This window comes from Mercenaria mercenaria, chromosome 3, assembly GCF_021730395.1.
Source record: "Mercenaria mercenaria strain notata chromosome 3, MADL_Memer_1, whole genome shotgun sequence".
In the NCBI taxonomy this organism is placed as follows: Eukaryota; Metazoa; Mollusca; class Bivalvia; order Venerida; family Veneridae; genus Mercenaria; species Mercenaria mercenaria.
Window position 1 is genome coordinate 23,520,947 of NC_069363.1, and position 19,268 is coordinate 23,540,214.

Sequence of the window (19,268 nt, forward strand, 5' to 3'; positions counted from 1 at the left end):
CCAGTAATCTACCGGTTTAGACCCCAGGGGGACTATTCCTACGGAATGAAGAACATCACTGTCATCTTCTTATAAGTTACTCACTTACATTCATTCCGTAGAGTTGATACAGTGAATCCTAAATTATTTCCATTTCTCTTTTTTTTCACTATCTCAGTCACTAATATATACTCCTGGTTTAGCCGCCGGGTGCTAAACCAGGAGTATATATAGAGCAATGATGGTGGATATGGGGGCTAAACCAGGAGTATATATAAGACAATGGGAAAACACAAAAATTTTGAAATGATTTAGGCAACCATCTACTCTATGGAATAAGTGTGTTTTTGTAACTAACTATCATACATACATGTGATAAGTTCAGAATCCCAAAACTGGATGTTTGCCATTTTTCAGCAGGAGTTGGGGTCTCAAAACTGGAGGTTTTTTATCGACATAAATTAAGTGCGCGGACACAAAATTAAGAGACAAAATCCAGCATTTTAGGCCACACAATAATGCATAAGTCTACATCAGAAGAAACAATCCTCATAACTCTTGATTCAAATTTTGACAGAGTTATGCCACTTTTTAACTATATTTTTTTGTTAAAGTTTTATATAATGTCCAATATTTCTGTTACATTCAAAGCTATTGACTATTATGCCCCTTTTACTGGCAAAGCTTTAATTCAGAGTCAATCACTGAGAAAAGTCGAGCATGCTGTCTTACAGAAGCTCCCTCTTGTTCTAACTTTAAACTTTCTTAACAGATTAAATTTGTAGAATCAAAGTCTCAATTTAGGTCTGAAATGGTGGTGAACATGCATTAACATTATTCTACACGAGGACTGAAAAAAAAAACGAAGCTCTAAATCGGTCTGATCACAACTCATAAATTCCTTACCCCACCCACTTTCGTATAAAAATACTGATAATTATTGATTTTGACGTGAAAAACAGAAAATAGAAATGCATCAACATGTATTTACCCTTACCAAAATAATGTAGATTGATGTTATCAAATCTGTGAGTGTGTGTTTTCATCCATTTTTCAAAGAAATAAGTCTGATTTTATTAGCAAATTAATTTGGTAAACATTGGAAGAAAATGGCGTAACTGCATAAGGGGAAATAACATTCATTTTCTAAAAATATTTGGTTGGTTTTTCCAATAATTATTTGTGATTTTATTATCGAACAAAACTTTTCTTTGAATAATCAAAAAATAATTTCAGCTGGGAATTATTTCTTATGAGTGGGAGTTTTTTGCTTCAAACTGGTAAAAAATGGAGCCTAATTGGCATTGAGAATGGACAGATATTCGGCCCATGAGACAGGTGGAAAAGGCCCAGCTTGTCTAATCCCTTATTAAAACAAACAATTAATCATGTTATGAAAATTCACCTGTAAAAAAACAACTCTTTCCTCCAGCTACATGTGTGTCAAACATGTATAATACACAACAGTCCGTGACACTTCGATTTACTGTGTTAACATGTTTGGCACTCCTCAGTAATTATCAAACCCAGTCATTATACTTTTTTTTTTTTTTTTTGAAAAGCGGGAGAATTATGGTTTTGGTCGGGAAACGGGAGGCAAGGTGAAAAAATCGGGATTTTGACCCTCCCGCACGGGAGATCACATGTATGCTATCATAAGTTTGATTAGATTCATTCTGTAGAGTTTATAGATCTACTGTGACTACTTGTCTATCAGAATGGACCTGAGAATGTTGCAAAGTCCATCATCATTGCCTTATATATACTCCTGGTTTAGACGCCGGGGGCTAAACCAGGAGTATATAATAGTGACTGAGATAGTGAGAATAAAGAGAAATGGAATTTAGGAGTCACTGTATCAACTCCAGGAGTATGTAATACAGACTGAGAAGATAAAAATTTTCATAATAATTTACTGTAGGTACCATGGTATCATCTCTACGGAATAAATGTGAGTGCTTAGCTAACCATTTTGTGACAATGAAGATAAAAATTTTCGAAATATTTTACACATCATGGTATCAACTCTACGGAGTGAATGCGAGTCTTGTGACAATGTGATTCATTCCGTAGAGCTGATTCCCTGGGGTGTTAAAGCAGGAGATTGCCAACAATCAAATCTGTGGTGGAAACTGTGGTCGATTGAAATTTCGATTTATCAGTAGTCACGATTTTTCTTTAGCCCTAACAGCTTACCTGTTATTTTAAATCATAAATAGTAAATAAAAAACATAACAACAGGACATATTTATCAAGAATTTCTGTTGTAAAAAATTTAAACCTCTAACGTTTCAGTCGTCTTCATGTAATGGCGGTCGGAGGCGTGACCAATGAAAATGCTTTGTGTAGTAATGTGTTTACCTGTATCGGCCATTTTCCAATATGTAGTACACGCGATTTAAACCTCTGAATTTTTTTAACTGCCATAGTTTGAAAGATTTTTAAGGAATCTAGATAATATATACATCATTGGAAAGGAAAAATTACAGGCTTTCTGTGTATGTATTTCTTTGTTTGATCCGTTGCTTTATTACAACACAATTCCCGCCCAACGGATTCCGTTGGGTGTTATATACGCAAAGAAGGGGACAGTGCTATCACATTCTTTTCCTTTTAAGGTTTGTACTCGGAGGCGGATATCGACAAGTCAAAAAATATTAACGATATTCAACTCTCGAGTACAATTATTTGGACTAAAATGATGTTGTAAACTTACTTATTTCACTTAAAATAGCGATTTTTCATTCCTGCTGTAAATATTTCGTGTTATCGATCCGCCATTTTGGGTTAGTATAATTAGTTATAGGTGGACAATTATTTATGCGCTGTTGATGAATGATTATGAATGATAAAAGTTAAAATCTTCTTAATGAAAATAGTAATGTTTAAATGTTTACATAATTGTCCAACACCACAAGGAGGCGCTCAGTTCATGGCCCAATTTTTTATTTTTTATTTTCAATTTCCATAAAAAATAATCATTTTTTTTTTTAATTATTGTTGTAATTTTGTTTTTTGTTTAGAGTATGTTATTTCATATTCATTTTTCTTTCATTTTTCTTTGTTTCTTCTCTATAGATTTTTTCTTTTCTCTTCTTTTTTATTTCTTTTTTTCTTTTTTCTTTTTGTCTTTCTTTTTAAACATTTGGCTACAGTTTATTAACAGTTGTTACTCTGTTTATACACCTGAAGTGAGTCCTAACATATATTTAATGACTCTTAAATACTTCCATAATCCTAGCCTATCCTCATAGGGTTGTCTAGCAAAATAAGGAACTTCTGTAATCCTAGAATCGGAGGCTAGGATTATGGTACCGTAATCCTAGCCACTGCCATCCAAATAATAGGACGTTTTGGGACCGCGTGATAACTTTTGACTGTCGCTGTCCCGTCACGTCCAAACTTATTCTGCTTATTTCTGTTAGGAAATCCCCAATCCCCAATGAAATCTGTTGGGAATGTTCTGGTACATGTACAATGTATTTGTAAGGATTACATGTCTGATAATTAATTTATGTTGACATTAATACCCCAGTCACACAATCGGCACAGATAGCTACGTCTAGCTACGGACAGAAACGTAGTAATCCGTATGATACTATCGATCCGTACCTGAACTGTACCTCAGAGTAGACATTCGTATTAATCTGTACCAAAACATGGTCAAAACTTATTCCAAACTTGCAAGTTTCTCCAACTTTTGAACATGCACAAATGTTTGAGCGAACTATAGCCATTTGAGCGTGGCTTAAGGCCAACTTGGCTGAAACTTATTCATCCATAGTTAGTTAAACGTAGTTATCCGTGCTGTTACGTACCTCGCTGTAGCTGAACGTAGTAACCCGAGGCTGCTTGTACTTAAGCATAGTTCAGTATAGTTTACCGCAGATCCGTCCGTGTGCTGGGCAAGTTGCAAGGTGCAGTAAAACTTAATTCAGCGTAGTACCTTGTACCTATCTGTACTTATTCGCGTCCTGTATTGTTTTGTTTGTTTCCTTTGTTTATTGCCGCGGCGGTCCAGGTTCGATTCCCAACGCGGTCATCGTTTTTAGCTGAGCTATTGTGACCGGTCATTGTCTGGCATCCGTCGTCGTACGTTGTCAGTCGTGCGTCAACATTTGCCTTGATAACACTCTAGAGACCACATTTTTGATCCAATCTTTATGAAATTTGGTCAGAATGTTTGTCTTGATATTCTCTAGGACAAGTTCTGGGTCATGTGGGGTCAAAAATTAGGTCACTAGGCCAGATCAAAAGAAAATCTTGTTAACACTCTAGAGACCACAATTTAAGTTTGAAACTCATGAGAAATGCTCAGAGTGTTTGTCTTGATGACCTGTAGGTCATGTTTGAATCTGGGTCATGTGGGGTCAAAAACTAGGTCATCTGGTCAAATCAAAGGAAAAGCTTGATAACACTCTAGGGGCCACGTTTATGACCTTATCTTCATGAAACTTAGTCAAAATGTTTATTATTATTATTTAAGGATGGGAACGAATACTGAAATCAATATTCGAATATTCGGTTTGCCATATTCGAATATTCGGCATGTTTGGAATCATCGTACGTAATAAGGCCTAAAAATGATTGTTTCAGGTAAACCGACCCTACCTAGTTAGATCCCCGACCCTAGTGTTTTATTTCACGATTCTGTGAGTATAATCATGAGCATATTTAACGAATTCAGACTTTTAGAAGAAACATTCAAATCGATTAAAATTTAGACCGTCGCAACTTTATCTAGAAATAGCAGGTCGTCCAATTTAAGCACGTGTCGCGCTGTTGTATTACCACTGCCATTTTGAAAATTTTCAATCGGCATGTAAAAAGCCGACAAACTTAACGTTGGTATTGTTTTCGAAAAAAAATCTAAAATTTGTTACATAAAACAGGCGCCAATAAAAATGAACAAAAGATAAAAGATATCACATTTACGCCTGGTGCAAACTGTTAATCTGTAACGATGACCCCTGTCAATTATGCATTGCAATTTTCTTGTTAACTGGACCATTTTTGACATGCATCACATTTACACCTGTTGCAAATTATTAATCCGTAACAGTAGCCCCTGCCAATTATGCATTGCATTTTTCTCGTTAATTGGACATCTTTTGATATATGATAAACAAACACGACAGAACAAACCGTTTTATTCTGAAAAACTAGCATGCTTATATTGCCCCAAATAAACTATACTTAATATACACTACCTTACGAATATTGGAATTTGATTTTCGTATTCGAATATTCGGCCGATTTTCGAATATCCGAATATTCGTTCCCATCCCTATTATTATTATACCAGATTTATATAGCGCCCTTTTCATGATCAATTTCGCGTTCAAAGGCGCTTTACATAGTTCAAATGCAGCCACACAGGGCACATAATTCATCCTCTACTAGTACAGACAAAGAGCGATCTGACCAGAGGGACAGAGTGAGGCAAAGCCCCCACGACAGAGAAATCAGATACAGGCTTGTCCGGCTAACTTAGCCTAGCTCGTTGCGAATAGACAGCCTGGTTCTTTAAAGTGCCCAGTGTATAGCACAGATACAAAATGTACACGCAAGGCTTGCCTGGGTTCCTGACCAGTACACCTCTAGTTGGGTGGGAAACACTGAAAAGCGTTTCTGAAAATTCCCGAGTAGCTGCCGGGGATCGAACCCCCGACCTCAGGATTTGAAGGCCAGTGTGCAAACCACTGAGCTATCCATCCACCATGATGAAATTTAGCCCAATGTCAAATCTGGGTCATGTGGGGTTAAAAACTAGGTCACCTGTTAAAATCAAAGAAAAACCTTGTGTATGCAATAGGGGCTGCATTTTTAGCTCACATGTCACATAGTGACATGGTGAGCTTTTGTGATCACCCTTCGTCCGTCCGTCCACAATTTCCTGTGAACACAATTAAAGAGACCACATTTTGCAATCAATTTTAATCAAACTTGCACACAATTTGTATTGGCATAATATCTCGGTTCCTTTCGAAAACTGGCCAGATACTGCTATGGATTCCAGAGTTATGGCCCCTTAAAGGGTCAAAATTTGCTATTTTGGCTTGTGAACCGATAGAGACCACATTTTGCAATCAACTGTAATTAAACTTGCACAAAACTTGTATTGGCATAATATCTCTGTTCCTTTCGAAAACTGGTTCCATCATGGGTTCCAGAGTTATAGCCCCTTAAAGGGCCAAAATTTGCTATTTTGGCTTTTGCAGCCATATAGAGACTTCATTTATAGTTTGATTTGATACAAACTGGCAAAATATCTTAAACAACAATAGATCTTGGATTTCATGATGAATTGGACAGATCCAGTTAAAGGTTCCGGAGTTACAGCCCTTGATTGACTCCCTGAAAGAGCCAAAATTTGTTAATTTTTACGTTGTGTCAGAACACGATAGAAGTGACATTTTATTCGATTTTAACCACACTTACACACAACTTAAGTCACAATAAGATCTCAGTTCCTTTTGAAAACCAGCTAGATTCCATCATGGGTTCTAGAGTATTTTAGGGGCAAAATTTTCTGTTTTGGTCCTTTCAGCCATATAGAGGTTTCATTTATGCTTTGGTTTGATACAAACTTGCATAGAATGTTAACCTTGGTGATCTCTTGGCCAAGTTAGAAACTGGGTCATATGGGGTCAAAAACTAGGTCACCTGGTTAGGGCTGTCATCGATAGAAACGATATCGATGTATCAACGATATTTTTTGGTCGATCGATTATCGATTCCCATTTTCAAAAATCGATATTTTACAGAGAGAAAAAACAACTGTCTAGATAAACACTCAGACCCTCTAAAACAACTTTTTCTGCCTGCAAAAATGTGCCGAAAGTAACGGAAGTTGTCAAAAAAGGTCATGTCAAAACTTGTACCGTAGCAGTCTTTTCCCACTAGCCGGGCTAGCAAGACATTTCGACCCCAAGACATTTCAACCCCAAGAGACAATTCGACCCCAAGACATTTCAACCCCAACTCCTTGGACATTTCGACCCCATTCAATGATATGCCTGAAAACATCTAAGAATGCCGTCATTATTATAATTAAGCTTTAATCTATAGATAATTGAGCAATTTCAAAATGTAATGATGCTTATTTACCGATTAAAATGTTAAAATACGGTTATTTTCGTGAAAATAAGATTTTTTTTTACGAAAATGAGCCATAATTGTCTAAATTTCTTTATTTTCTAAAATTCTTCTTTTTTAAAATTTCTTAAAGACTATATTAGTGAGTGATTTTTATCTCACAATAACGAAATAATCATCATTTATAATTTTATTTTTTTTATTAACGAAAATAACGGGATTTTTGTATCAGCCGCGTTTATTACGTAAATAATTTATGAACAAATCGTTCTGATTATCTATCTTAAAATAACCTTCATATAACATTTTTTCATACTTGGTGTTTATTTATATTTTCAAATCATCTTAAAGACTATTTTAGTACACGGCTATACTAAAAAAAAGAAGATTTTTAAATCATGGGGCGATTTTGCTGATTTTAATTATGAAAATAACTTTAATAAAGTCACATCTTTAATACCTCTTTATTTATTTATTTATTTTTATTTGACTTTTGTGTGTGTGTGCGTGCGTGCGTGCGTGCGTGCGTGTGTGTGTGAAAGATATATGCATCTCATTTCTATGGGATTCAACCAAATATAAATAATTATAATGTAACTCAAAGAAGTTTAAGATGTCACCATCTTCATTATATTGATATTTAAAATCATAATCAGAAAAACGTGATCTTTTGATTGGATTATCACACCTTGATTAAATTAATGGTGATATACAGCATTTGTATATTTATCTGCAGTGCGCATTGCAATTAACAATCAATTAAGCGATTGTGGTGACATCAGATATTTATAAACATGTGTCAACATTATCTTTAATTTGGGCGAAAATGTAAAGAAAACAATAGGAAATTAATCAACATTTTGCTTATTTTCGCATTTAATGTTATTTTCGTAAGCGATTTTGACGCACACATAAAGTATTTGCTTTACAGAATACAGAATATGATTTTTGTTATTTACAAACAGCTCTTTTCTTTTCTATGAACGACATTCCTTCCAGTTGTAAAATATCAAACACGAAATCCCCGATACTGCAAAATATAAGAATATGAGAGTACTGTTCTGTTAAAAACGGGGAAAAAAATATTATCATATTTCATATCTGTAAGGAAAATGTGGCAGCCATATTACTTTTTTCTATATTAAATATTTTAGCAAATTTTTATACACGTGATTTAAAGTATGATTTTAAAAGTACGATTTTAACAACTTCAAGCGATTTCGGTCACACATTAAACCGGAATCCACCTAAGAACAGGATATACCGGAATACATTTTCCATAACCGGAATACACCTGTATTTTGTAAGTTAAAGGTATTTTTGAAGTTGTTTTTTTTAAACATATATATATCATAAATGAATAAAATACGAAATTTTCATTACCGAAATACACCCTTATTTTATTAATAAATGGTATTTTTGTAGGGTTTATTGCAGAAATCATTCATGTATAATATAAATAATAAGTTTCAGAAGGATAAATAAAATTCTTTAACGCAAAACGATTTTATAAATTAAGAGACTGAAATTCGGCGACCACGCGGGAAATTGCCATAACTGAAATACACCCGTATTTTTTCAACAAATGGTATTTTTGAAGTGATTTATGACTGAATTCAAACATATAGTTCATAAATTATTATTTTTCAAAAGGAAATTAAAATACTTTTGCGCGTTACTTCTTGTACATATTTGAAAATCGGCGTGCGCACTGGAAATTTGTGCATTCGGAATTTCCATGTCCAAAAATTCTCTAATGTACACAGGTATTTCTTTAATAAATCGTATTTTTAGGGTTTATGATAGAATTCAATCATATCTCAAATAAATAATTAATTAACAAAAGGAAAATAAAATGCACAAAACGTTTTTATACGAAGTTGAAAATTTGTTGAGCGCACGGGAAATTTGCGCACTCGTGGATGAATCGCCATAATTTTGTTAGCTTTTAAATTAAATAAAAGCTTATCATATTTAACTGCACTTACCTTGTTAGACATTATTTGTCACATGTCACTTGTGTGTGCTTACAAATATACTGCTTAATTGATATAATCAATAGGTGTGATAATCCAATCAAACTCTATCAAGACTAATCAGAGGCACGTGTTTGTTACGCCGCATATATTCAAAGAACATTAATTGTGCTTTGGCAATAACTGCAGTAAACGTTTTTATATTCATATATAAACATGATATAATTCTTTTAAAAACTGATTTTTCATAATATATTTTCTTCTTAAATTATCAAAGTAAACATGAAGAATTAATTCAATTAGTTCCAATAATAAACATACGGCCGATCCTTTCCGGTCAGAGCGGTTTATTCACTGACATGTATTTTATGTATGATTCATTTAAAAATAGAATATTTATATAGATCTATATATTCATATTTTCTAAAATATGCAAAATGGAAGAAATATAAAATGAAAACAAACAACTATTTCTGAGGGGTCGAAATGTCTTGGGGTCGAATTGTCCAAGAAAATTAAATTTTGGGGTTGAAATGTCTTGGGGTCGAAATGTCCTTGGGTCGAAACGTCCAAGATTCCTAGCCGGCACTACCTATATGGGTAGAAGTAAAAAGGGCTCAACTTCAGAATCTATTTGCAAAAAGTTACGTTGTCCTGTCTTGAAAGGTCGCTTCGTTGTTTGTGCATGTAAAAACAGAGTATATATACTGTTTCTACGGCAATCTCGGCTTTTTACTTGTTCGCGTATAGCTGATCACTCAGTAAAAGGTACAGAATTTAGCTAGTTCCCGTAACAATAACAATCAAAGATGGCCGAAGAGGAAGCCGTCGCCGGCTTAAATAGTGGAAAAACAGTCAAAAGACGGAAGGAAAAGCTTTGTTTTGGTTCGTAGAAAACACAGGGTGTTGCTTAAACATGCCTTTCAGTACAACAAACAAACACTACAAATTTGAGGCCCATTGAAAACTTGGGCAGAAGTTAAAAAAGAAAAAAAAAAAAAAAAAACAACAAAAACAAAAACACGCGGTGCCAGTACCTAATCCGAATGTAAACTTGTGCAAGGTAAAAATTAAGACAGGGTATGAAACAGGTTAAAAATAAATAAAAACATTGTAAATAAATAAATTAATTAATTTAATAAATAAATAGATATCTGTGGAAGAGAAATGCAGAATTTTAGCTGTTTGAAACCCAACTCCAGTGCCTGGTATTATAGTTTACTAGGTTGTAAAGTACGATAAATGCAAAAGAGGAGTGAAGGCACAATGAAGATCTATAAAAGATTTCATTAATTTTCATTAATTTTATTTATTTCATAGATACAAATACAACACAATCAAACAGTAATATAAAAAGTAGGCAAAAAAAAGACATAACATTAACAAGAAGGTATATAGCATGCCCATAAACAAAGAGATTGTTAATCTAACTTAATAATCGATGTATCGTCAATATTTGTCTTCCGATATATCGGTATCGTCGATATGCAAAAGACCCATCAATGACAGCCCTACACCTGGTCAAATCAAAGGAAAAGCTTGTTAACACCCTAGAGGCCACATTTATGATCCTATCTTCATGAAACTTGGTCAGAATGTTTATCTTGATTATTCCTAGGCCAAATTCGAAACTGGGTCATGTGGAGTCAAAAACTAAGTCACACGCTCAAATCAAAGGAACAGCTTGTTAACACTGTAGAGGCCACATTCATGGCCCTATCTTCATGAAACTTGGTCAGAATGTTTATCTTGATTATTTCAAGGCCAAGTTTAACAGGTGAGCGATATAGGGTCATCATGACCCTCTTGTTCGTTTGATGTGCGTGAAACTTTGTCAGACTGAGAATATTTGTCTGCATGAAATCTTGGATGAATTTTATCTGGGTCACCTGGGGGGTCTTAAACTAGGTCACCGGGTCAAATCAAAGAATAAGCTTGTTTACACTCTAGGGGCCACATTTTTGATTCTATCTTCATAAAACTTGGTCAGAATGTTTATCTTAAAGTCTTGGATGATTTCGAATCTGGGCCACGTGGGGTCAAAAACTAAGTCACTAGGTCAGATCAAAGGAAAAGCTTGTATACATTCTAGAGGCCACTTTTTTGCACCAATCTTCCCAAAACTTTGTCAGAATGTTTGTTTTTATGAATTCTTGGACAAGTACGAATGGGTCAAAAACTAGGTCACTAGGTCAAATCAAAGAAAATGCTTGTTTACACTCAAGAGGCCACATTTTTGGTCTAATCTTAATGAAAATTGGTCAGAATATTTGTATCCATGAAACCACTAGGTCAAACATGTTTACACTGTTATGGTGTGTTACTCAGGTGAGCTACCTAGGGCCATCTTGGCCCTCTTGTTTTTAGCTCACCTGTCACAAAGTGACAAGGTGAGCTTTTGTGATCACGCAGCGTCCGTCGTCCGTGCGTAAACTTTTGCTTGTGACCACTCTAGAGGACACAGTTTTCATGGGATCTTTATGAAAATTAGTCAGAATGTTCACCTTGGTGATATCTAGGTCAAGTTCGAAACTGGGTCACGTGCGGTCAAAAACTAGGTCAGTAGGTCTAAAAATAGAAAAACCTTGTGACCTCTCTAGAGGCCATATTTTTTGTAAGATCTTTATGAAAATAGGTCAGAATGTTCATCTTGATGATATCTAGGTCAAGTTCGAAACTTGGTCACGTCCGGTCCAAAGCTAGGTCAGTAGGTCAAATAATAGAAAAACCTTGTGACCTCTGTAGAGGCCATATTTTTCATGGGATCTGCATGAAAGTTGGTCCGAATGTTGATCTTGATGATATCTAGGTTAAGATTGAAACTGGGTCAACTGCGGTCAAAAACTAGGTCAGTAGGTCAAATAATAGAAAAACCTTGTGACCTCTCTAGAGGCCATATTTTTCACAAGATCTTCATGAAAATTGATCAGAATGTTTATCTGGATGATATCTAGGTCAAGTTTGAAACTGGGTCATGTCCAGTCTAAAACTAGGTCAGTAGGTCAAATAATAGAAATACCTTCTGACCTCTGTAGAGGCCGTATTTTTCATGGGATCTGCATGAAAATTGGTCAGAATGTCCATCTTGATGATATCTAGGTCAAGTTCGAAACTGGGTCAACTGCGGTCCAAAACTAGGTCAGTAGATCTAAAAATAGAAAATCCTTGTGACCTCCCTAGAGGCCATATTTTTCAATGTATCTTCATGAAAATTGGTCAGAATGTTCACCTTGATGATATCTAAGTCAAGTTTGAAACTGGTTCACATGCGATCTAAAAGTAGGTCATTAGGTCAAATAATACAAAAACCTTGTCACCTCTCTAGAGGTCATATTTTTCATAGGATCTGCATTAAAATTAATCAGAATGTTCATTTTGATGATATCTAGATCACGTTCGAAACTAGGTCATGTGCGGTCAAAAACTAGGTCAGTAGGTCAAATAATAGAAAAACCTTGTGACCTCTGTAGAGGCCATATTTTTCATGGGATCTGCATGAAAATTGGTCAGAATGTTTATCTTGATGATATCTAGGCCAAGTTCGAAACTGGGTCACACGCGGTCAAAAACTAGGTCAGTAGGTCAAATAATAGAAAAACCTTGTGACCACTCTAGAGACCATATTTTTCATGGGATCTGTATGAAAGTTGGTCTGAATGTTCATCTTGATGATATCTAGGTCAAGCTTGAAACCGGGTCAGCTGCGGTCAAAAACTAGGTCACTAGGTCTAAACATAGAAAAACATTTTGACCTCTCTAGAGGCCATATTTTTCAATGGATCTTCATGAAAATTGGTGAGAATGTTCACCTTGATGATATCTAGGTCAAGTTCGAAACTGGGTCACATGCGGTCAAAAAGTAGGTCAGTTGGTCTAAAAATAGAAAAACCTTGTGACCTCTCTGAAGGCCATATTTTTCATGAGATCTTCATGAAAATTGTTGAGAATGTTCACCTTGATGATATCTATGTCAAGTATAAAACTGGGTCACATGCCTTCAAAAACTAGGTCATTATTTGACCTTCTTGTCCTTAAGTGCAATGATAACAGGTGAGCGATATAGGGCCATTTTGGCCCTCTTGTTAGCTCACCTGAGCAATGCTCAGGTGAGTTTTTCTGATCGCTCGATGTCCGGCGTCCGTAGTCTGTCGTCTGTCGTCTGTCGTCCGTCGTCCGTCGTCTGTCAACATTTAGCTTGTGTATGCGATAGAGGCTGTATTTTTCAATTAATCTTCATGAATATTGGTCAGAATGATAACCTTGATGAAATCTAGGCTGAGTTCGAAAATGGGTCATCTCGGGTCAAAAACTAGGTCACTAGGTCAAATCAAAGAAAAACCTTGTGAATGCGATAGAGACTGTATTTTTCATTTCTTCTTCATGAATATTGGTCAGAATGATAACTTTGATGAAATCTAGGCCGAGTTCGAAAATGGGTCATCTCGGGTCAAAAACTAGGTCACTAGGTCAAATCAAAGAAAAACCTTGTGTATGCGATAGAGGTGGTATTTTTCAATTAATCTTCATGAATATTGGTCAGAATGATAACCTTGATAAAATCTAAGCCGAGTTCGAAAATGGGTCATCTCGGGTCAAAAACTAGGTCACTAGGTCAAATCAAAGAAAAACCTTGTGTATGCAATAGAGGCTGTATTTTTCAATTCTTCTTCATGAATATTGGTCAGAATGATAACTTTGATGAAATCTAGGCCGAGTTCGAAAATGGGTCATCTCGGGTCAAAAACTAGGTCACTAGGTCAAATCAAAGAAAAACCTTGTGTATGCGATAGAGGCTGTATTTTTCAATTGATCTTCATGAATTTTGGTCAGAATGATTGCCTTGATGAAATCTAGGCCGAGTTCGAAAATGGGTCATCTGGGGTCAAAAACTAGGTCACTAGGTCAAATCAAAGAAAAACCTTGTGTATGCGATAGAGGCAGTATTTTTCAATTTATCTTCATGAATTTTGGTCAGAATGATAACCTTGATGAAATCTAGGCCGAGTTCGAAAATGGGTCATCTGGGGTCAAAAACTAGGTCACTAGGTCATATCACGTAAAAACCTTGTGTATGCGATAGAGGCTGTATTTTTCAATTGATCTTCATGAATTTTGGTCAGAGTGATTGCCTTGATGAAATTTAGACCAAGTTCGAAAATGGGTCATCTGGGGTCAAAAACTAGGTCACTAGGTCAAATCAAAGAAAAACCTTGTGTATGCAATAGAGGCTGTATTTTTCAACTGATCTTCATGAAATTTAGCCAGCATAATTACCTTGATAAAATCTAGGCTGATTTTGAAAATGGATCATCTGGGGTCAAAAACTAGGTCACTAGGTCAAATCGAAGAAAAACATTGTGTATGCAATAGAGGATGTATTTTTCAATTGATCTTCATGAAATTTGGTCAGAGTGATTGCCTTGATAAAAACTAGGTCGGTTTTGAATATGGGTTATCTGAGGTCAAAAACTAGGTCCTAGGTCAAATATAAAGAAAAATCTTGTGTATACGATAGAGACTGTTTTTTTCAGTTGATATTTATGAAATTTGGTCAGGTTGATTGCCTTAATGAAATCTAGGTCGAATTTGAATATGGATCATCTGAGGTCAAAAACTAGGTCACTTGGTCAAATCAAAGAAAAAACTTCTGTATGTGATAGAGGCTGTATTTTTCAGTTGATCTTCATGAATTTTGGTCAGAATGATTGCCTTGATAAAATCTAGGTCGAGTTTGAACATGGGTCATCTAGGGTCAAAAACTAGGTCATATCTAAGAAAATGCTTGTTTTATCGCAAGAGATCAATTTTTTGGTCCAATCTTAATGAAAATTGGTCAGAATATTTGTTTCCATGAAATCACTAGGTCAAACATGTTTTACACTGTTATGGAGTGTTTCTTAGGTGAGCGACCTAGGGCCATCTTGGCCCTCTTGTTTTTGTTTGTTTCATTTAGTTTCTTGCTGTTTAGTATCCTGTCTTCTGTCACCAGCACTGGGCACAAACACCCTTCTACCCTCCCATCCCCTTATATGTCCCACCAAAAACTAAACCATCATTAATTTTGCACAGATATTTCATGTATACATTATGTCCTGATTTTAGTTTGAGTTTCAGTTTAATTTTGATGTTTTTTCACTTTATCTCTGTTGTTACTAAATGGATTTGATTTAGACTTAAAATGATTATGCCACATCATCACCCACATCATATGACACAAGGTCCATAATTCTTGCACCAATATTTAAAGAATTATGCCCCATTTTGCATATAATTTCATGTTTCAGGTTGCACTTTTGCTCTATATCAGTTAATACTAAGTCTAAATAGATTTGATTCAAACTTGAAATAGTTGTTCCACACTATTAGCTGCATGATATGATCTATGGTGCATTATTGTTGCTGACATTTTCCATAAATTATGTACGTTTTGTACTTTTATTATATTATACACTTAGCTTTAACTGTTGTCGAATATCCTTGTCCACATTGGAGTCCAGTGAAAGCTCCAGCTGCCTCAGATGTATCCAGCATGGCAGCTCTTGTTATATCTGAGTAAGCAGTATGGATACATTATGATATCCAAGTCACGAGGAGTGGCAGTCTCAAGCAGTTATGTATGCTCTCTGTTACTTGACATTTTTATTGTAGTTATTCTTTAAAGTCAGGATTTTATGTGGAAATCACTAATATGTACGTATATGTAAAGCTGCACTTGTGAATGGGTAAAAAAAATCAGGAAATGGTTGTTACCTGGAAGTAAGAGAAAGTGTAATTGAGACATTAGCTTTACATTCAGCTCTCAGTTCTCTTTTCATTTACAGGTGATGGCAGCATACTCTGCTAGTAAGAGTTCTGTTGACCTTGCCATAGACCCCCTGATCACCTGCAAGCTGTGTCTGACAGAGTACACCAAACACAATACCTATACCCTGCAAGACTGTGGTTGCATCTACTGTGAATCAGTAAGTCATGTATACTCTGTGGTTTCATTTTAATTTGCAAACAGTTTTGTATATTTTCTGTGAAATTTACACTTTAAAGTCAGTGTTTTTACAAAACTCAAATTTTTAGTTACTTTGCTCCATCTGAAGCAGATTTGCTCATGTTGGTTGGTAGGACAGTGTATCTGTCTGTCTCTCCGGCCATCCGTCTGTCCTTACGTCTGGAGATATGGTCTGTTGGTTGAAGGTCAAGGTCACTTTGACCATAATACTAAAAATGATCAATAATTAGAGAATGCTTGATGTATAGCCATCAAACTTCATAGTATTGTCTATGGTCAGTATAATTATGACACCTGTTGTTCAGAGGATCAGTGAGTCAAGATCATAATCATGATAATGGCCTCAAGATGGTTTCGGATTAATATCTGGAGAATGCTTTGGCCTGCAACCTTCAGCCTTCAAAGCATGACTAACAATGTCCAGTAATGACCCTAATTTTTTAAGGGTCGGGAGGTCAAAGTTCATGGTCATAGTTGCCTTGAGACTAAAAATGGTTAGGGATCACTAGCTGCTTATTCTCTTGAACTGCTTGTCAAATTACAATGAAACTTAAGAACAATGATAACTATGAAGTTCAGTAACTGTTGCACTTGTCTTTGCTGTGTTGTGGTAACATGGTTGGATAATTTTTCATGGAGTTACTGCCTTTAGATGCTTCAGTTATGCACATATTTCATTGTTACATCTCCTTAAACAAGTAGTTGACTCCTCAGAAATGATACCTACAAAGACATAGAGGATATATTTTATTGGATGATTGTTCTAGGGAATTTTTACCAGTTGCTTGTTATGTAATCAGTCATAGGTGCACAGTTTGTATGGTCAGTTGACCAGGGGCAAATTAACATTATACTTCTTTACACTAAATATGAAATTATTCATACACTACTAAATGAATGTGTCTTTCCCAATTCTTTATATGGCAACATTGTAAAATGTCTCTGCCATTTATATTTGTAAATAATGCTGGCTTTAACCAATAATAAAATCATTTGCCTGGTTTTATGTAGCAGAATCTGTAGTTATAAAATGGATAGAGAAACAAGCCTAAATATCTATTTTGCATTTAGTATGTCTTTTAAAGGTTCACTGGGAATCTGATATAGTGTTTCTATGGAAACACTATCATGTTTTTTCACTTACGAAGTCTAGCCACAGACTGTCTATAATTAAACAGGATTGTCACTATGCTTAAGGTTTTGTATATATTATAACACTTTACACAATTAGTGATGGTACCTGCTTTAATGGTGCAGAGCTTTTATTTCTGAAAAAAAAAAGAGGGAATATAGTTGTTTGTAAGGTCCTGTTCAGTAGTGGTCAAATGTTTCCGCTTGACATTTTAGGGGTTGCCAGAGCTAAAAATAGAAAAAAACTTTTATACTAAACACAGTTGTTACCATTCTGTGTGTCATACTTATCATTGTCAATGACTTTAACTCGGAAGAGCGCTTGCCCATAGGCTAACTTCAATGATATTTTTACTTGCTCGAACCCAATTTTTAGTTGCCCAAATGTAATATGGTAATGTGATGAAATATAACAATTAGGAATAGCAGCAAAAACAGTAGTACATGATGTTATTTCTTCATGTATTTCGTTTGCCCAACGGGCAACTGAGTATGATTTTTTGCCTGCCTGCCCTACACTTTCACCTGCCTTGGGCAATAGGGCAGTCCTTAGATTCAAGCCCTGTTTATATTCAGGGTCAAATAGTCAGTTTCAGGTGAGGGACTTAGGGCCACAATGGCTCCTATCCCCTGCCCCCATATGGCTTGCAATAAGCTGAATTTTGACACCTCAGATACTTACTGAAAGAAAGTAGGACATCATACTCATAGAAGTATGAAATCACAACCGTTCTTTAATTTACATTTAACATGTAACAACTTTATCTTTAACTTTAAACACAAACAGTTTGCCACTAAATGCAAAAACAGTTTGTAGTTTTAATAGCAAATGTTGAGTGGCTTGTGGGTATCACCTGTAAATATAGACTGTTATAACTTACCTTTAATCATTGCAAATCTCAGTGGCTGCTAAAATACATGGCTTAAAACAACAGTAAGAGTTTTAATGATACAACCTGATTTCAAATATCAAGATTTGGCTGGCAGTTTTTATGCCCCCCTTGGAAGAAGGAGGGATATATTGTATTGCAGATGTCGGTCGGTCGGTATGTCGGTCTGTATGTAGACCAATCAGTTTCCGGATGATAACTCAAGAACGCTTGAGCCTAGGATCATGAAAGTTGATAGGGAAGTTAGTCATGACCACCAGATGACCCGTATTGATTTTGAGGTCAGTAGGTCAAAGGTCAAGGTCACATTGACCCCAAAAAGTTAAACAGTTTCCGGATGGTAACTCAAGAACGATTGGGCCTAGGATCATGAAAGTTGATAGGAAGGTTGGTCATGACCAACAGATGACCCTTATTGATGTTGAGGTCAGTAGGTCAAAGGTCATGGTCACAGTGACCCGGAACAGTTAAACGGTGTCCGGATGATAACTCAAGAACGCTTGAGCCTAGGGTCATGAAATTTGATAGGAAGATTGTTCATGACCAATAGATGACCCATATTGAATTTGAGGTCAGTAGGTCAAAGGCCAAGGTCACAGTGACCCCAAACAGTTGAACCGTTTCCAGACGATAACTTGAGAACGCTTGGGCATAGGGTCACGAAACTTGATAGGGAGGTTGATCATGACCAGCAGATGACCCCTATTGATTTTGAGGTCATTAGGTCACAGGTCAGTGTCACATTGAACCAAAACAGTAGAACTTTAGAACGTTTTTTTGCCAAATAACTAGAGAATGCTTTCCTTTAAGATCACATTTGATTGATTTGAGTTCAGTACGTTAAATGTCCAGTGCACAGTGACCAAATACTTTCTGTTCCTTGTGCAGTTACTGAATGCATCAAGGTGGGGTTGGGGGGGGGGAGCATTTTGTGTACTGCGAGCTCTTGTTTCAGTTCGACTGGAAGAAATGATTTACACTATACATGTAATATGTTTGCCAGGACCAGAGTTGGAGAGCAGACTCAGTGGTCCAGTGGTAATACTGTCTTAGTACGAAACCAGGGGTAATTAATATGAGCCCTGCTCCACCAACTAAAATTGCTAATATTGGGATAAGAGCTCAGTATATGGGTGCTTTACACCAGGCACGCAAAAGATCTAAGGAAGCTTCTGGAATTGGAGAGTCTTC

General features: G+C 35.9%; 2 protein-coding genes across 5 annotated transcripts in view; one reads left to right on the top strand and one right to left on the bottom strand.

The window, feature by feature from the left end:
- LOC128555525 (protein DEK-like) overlaps positions 1–9,755 on the bottom strand; it is a 39,927-nt gene extending 30,172 nt beyond the window's left edge. The window contains exon 1 of one of the 2 annotated variants that reach the window (XM_053538000.1): positions 9,702–9,755. In XM_053538000.1, the coding sequence (XP_053393975.1) occupies positions 9,702–9,740 (39 nt within the window). In that variant the 5' untranslated portion in view covers positions 9,741–9,755. Of the gene's footprint in view, positions 1–3,797; positions 5,465–9,701 lie in introns of those variants that run through there. The other variant, XM_053537998.1, reaches the window with a different exon arrangement.
- Positions 1–19,268, top strand: part of LOC123525884 (probable E3 ubiquitin-protein ligase RNF144A) — a 64,747-nt gene that overhangs the window by 618 nt on the left and 44,861 nt on the right. The window contains exons 1-2 of one of the 3 annotated variants that reach the window (XM_053537996.1): positions 6,235–10,116; positions 15,875–16,015. In XM_053537996.1, the coding sequence (XP_053393971.1) occupies positions 15,878–16,015 (138 nt within the window). In that variant the 5' untranslated portion in view covers positions 6,235–10,116; positions 15,875–15,877. Of the gene's footprint in view, positions 1–6,234; positions 10,117–15,874; positions 16,016–19,268 lie in introns of those variants that run through there. The other 2 variants (XM_053537997.1, XM_045305041.2) reach the window with 2 other exon arrangements.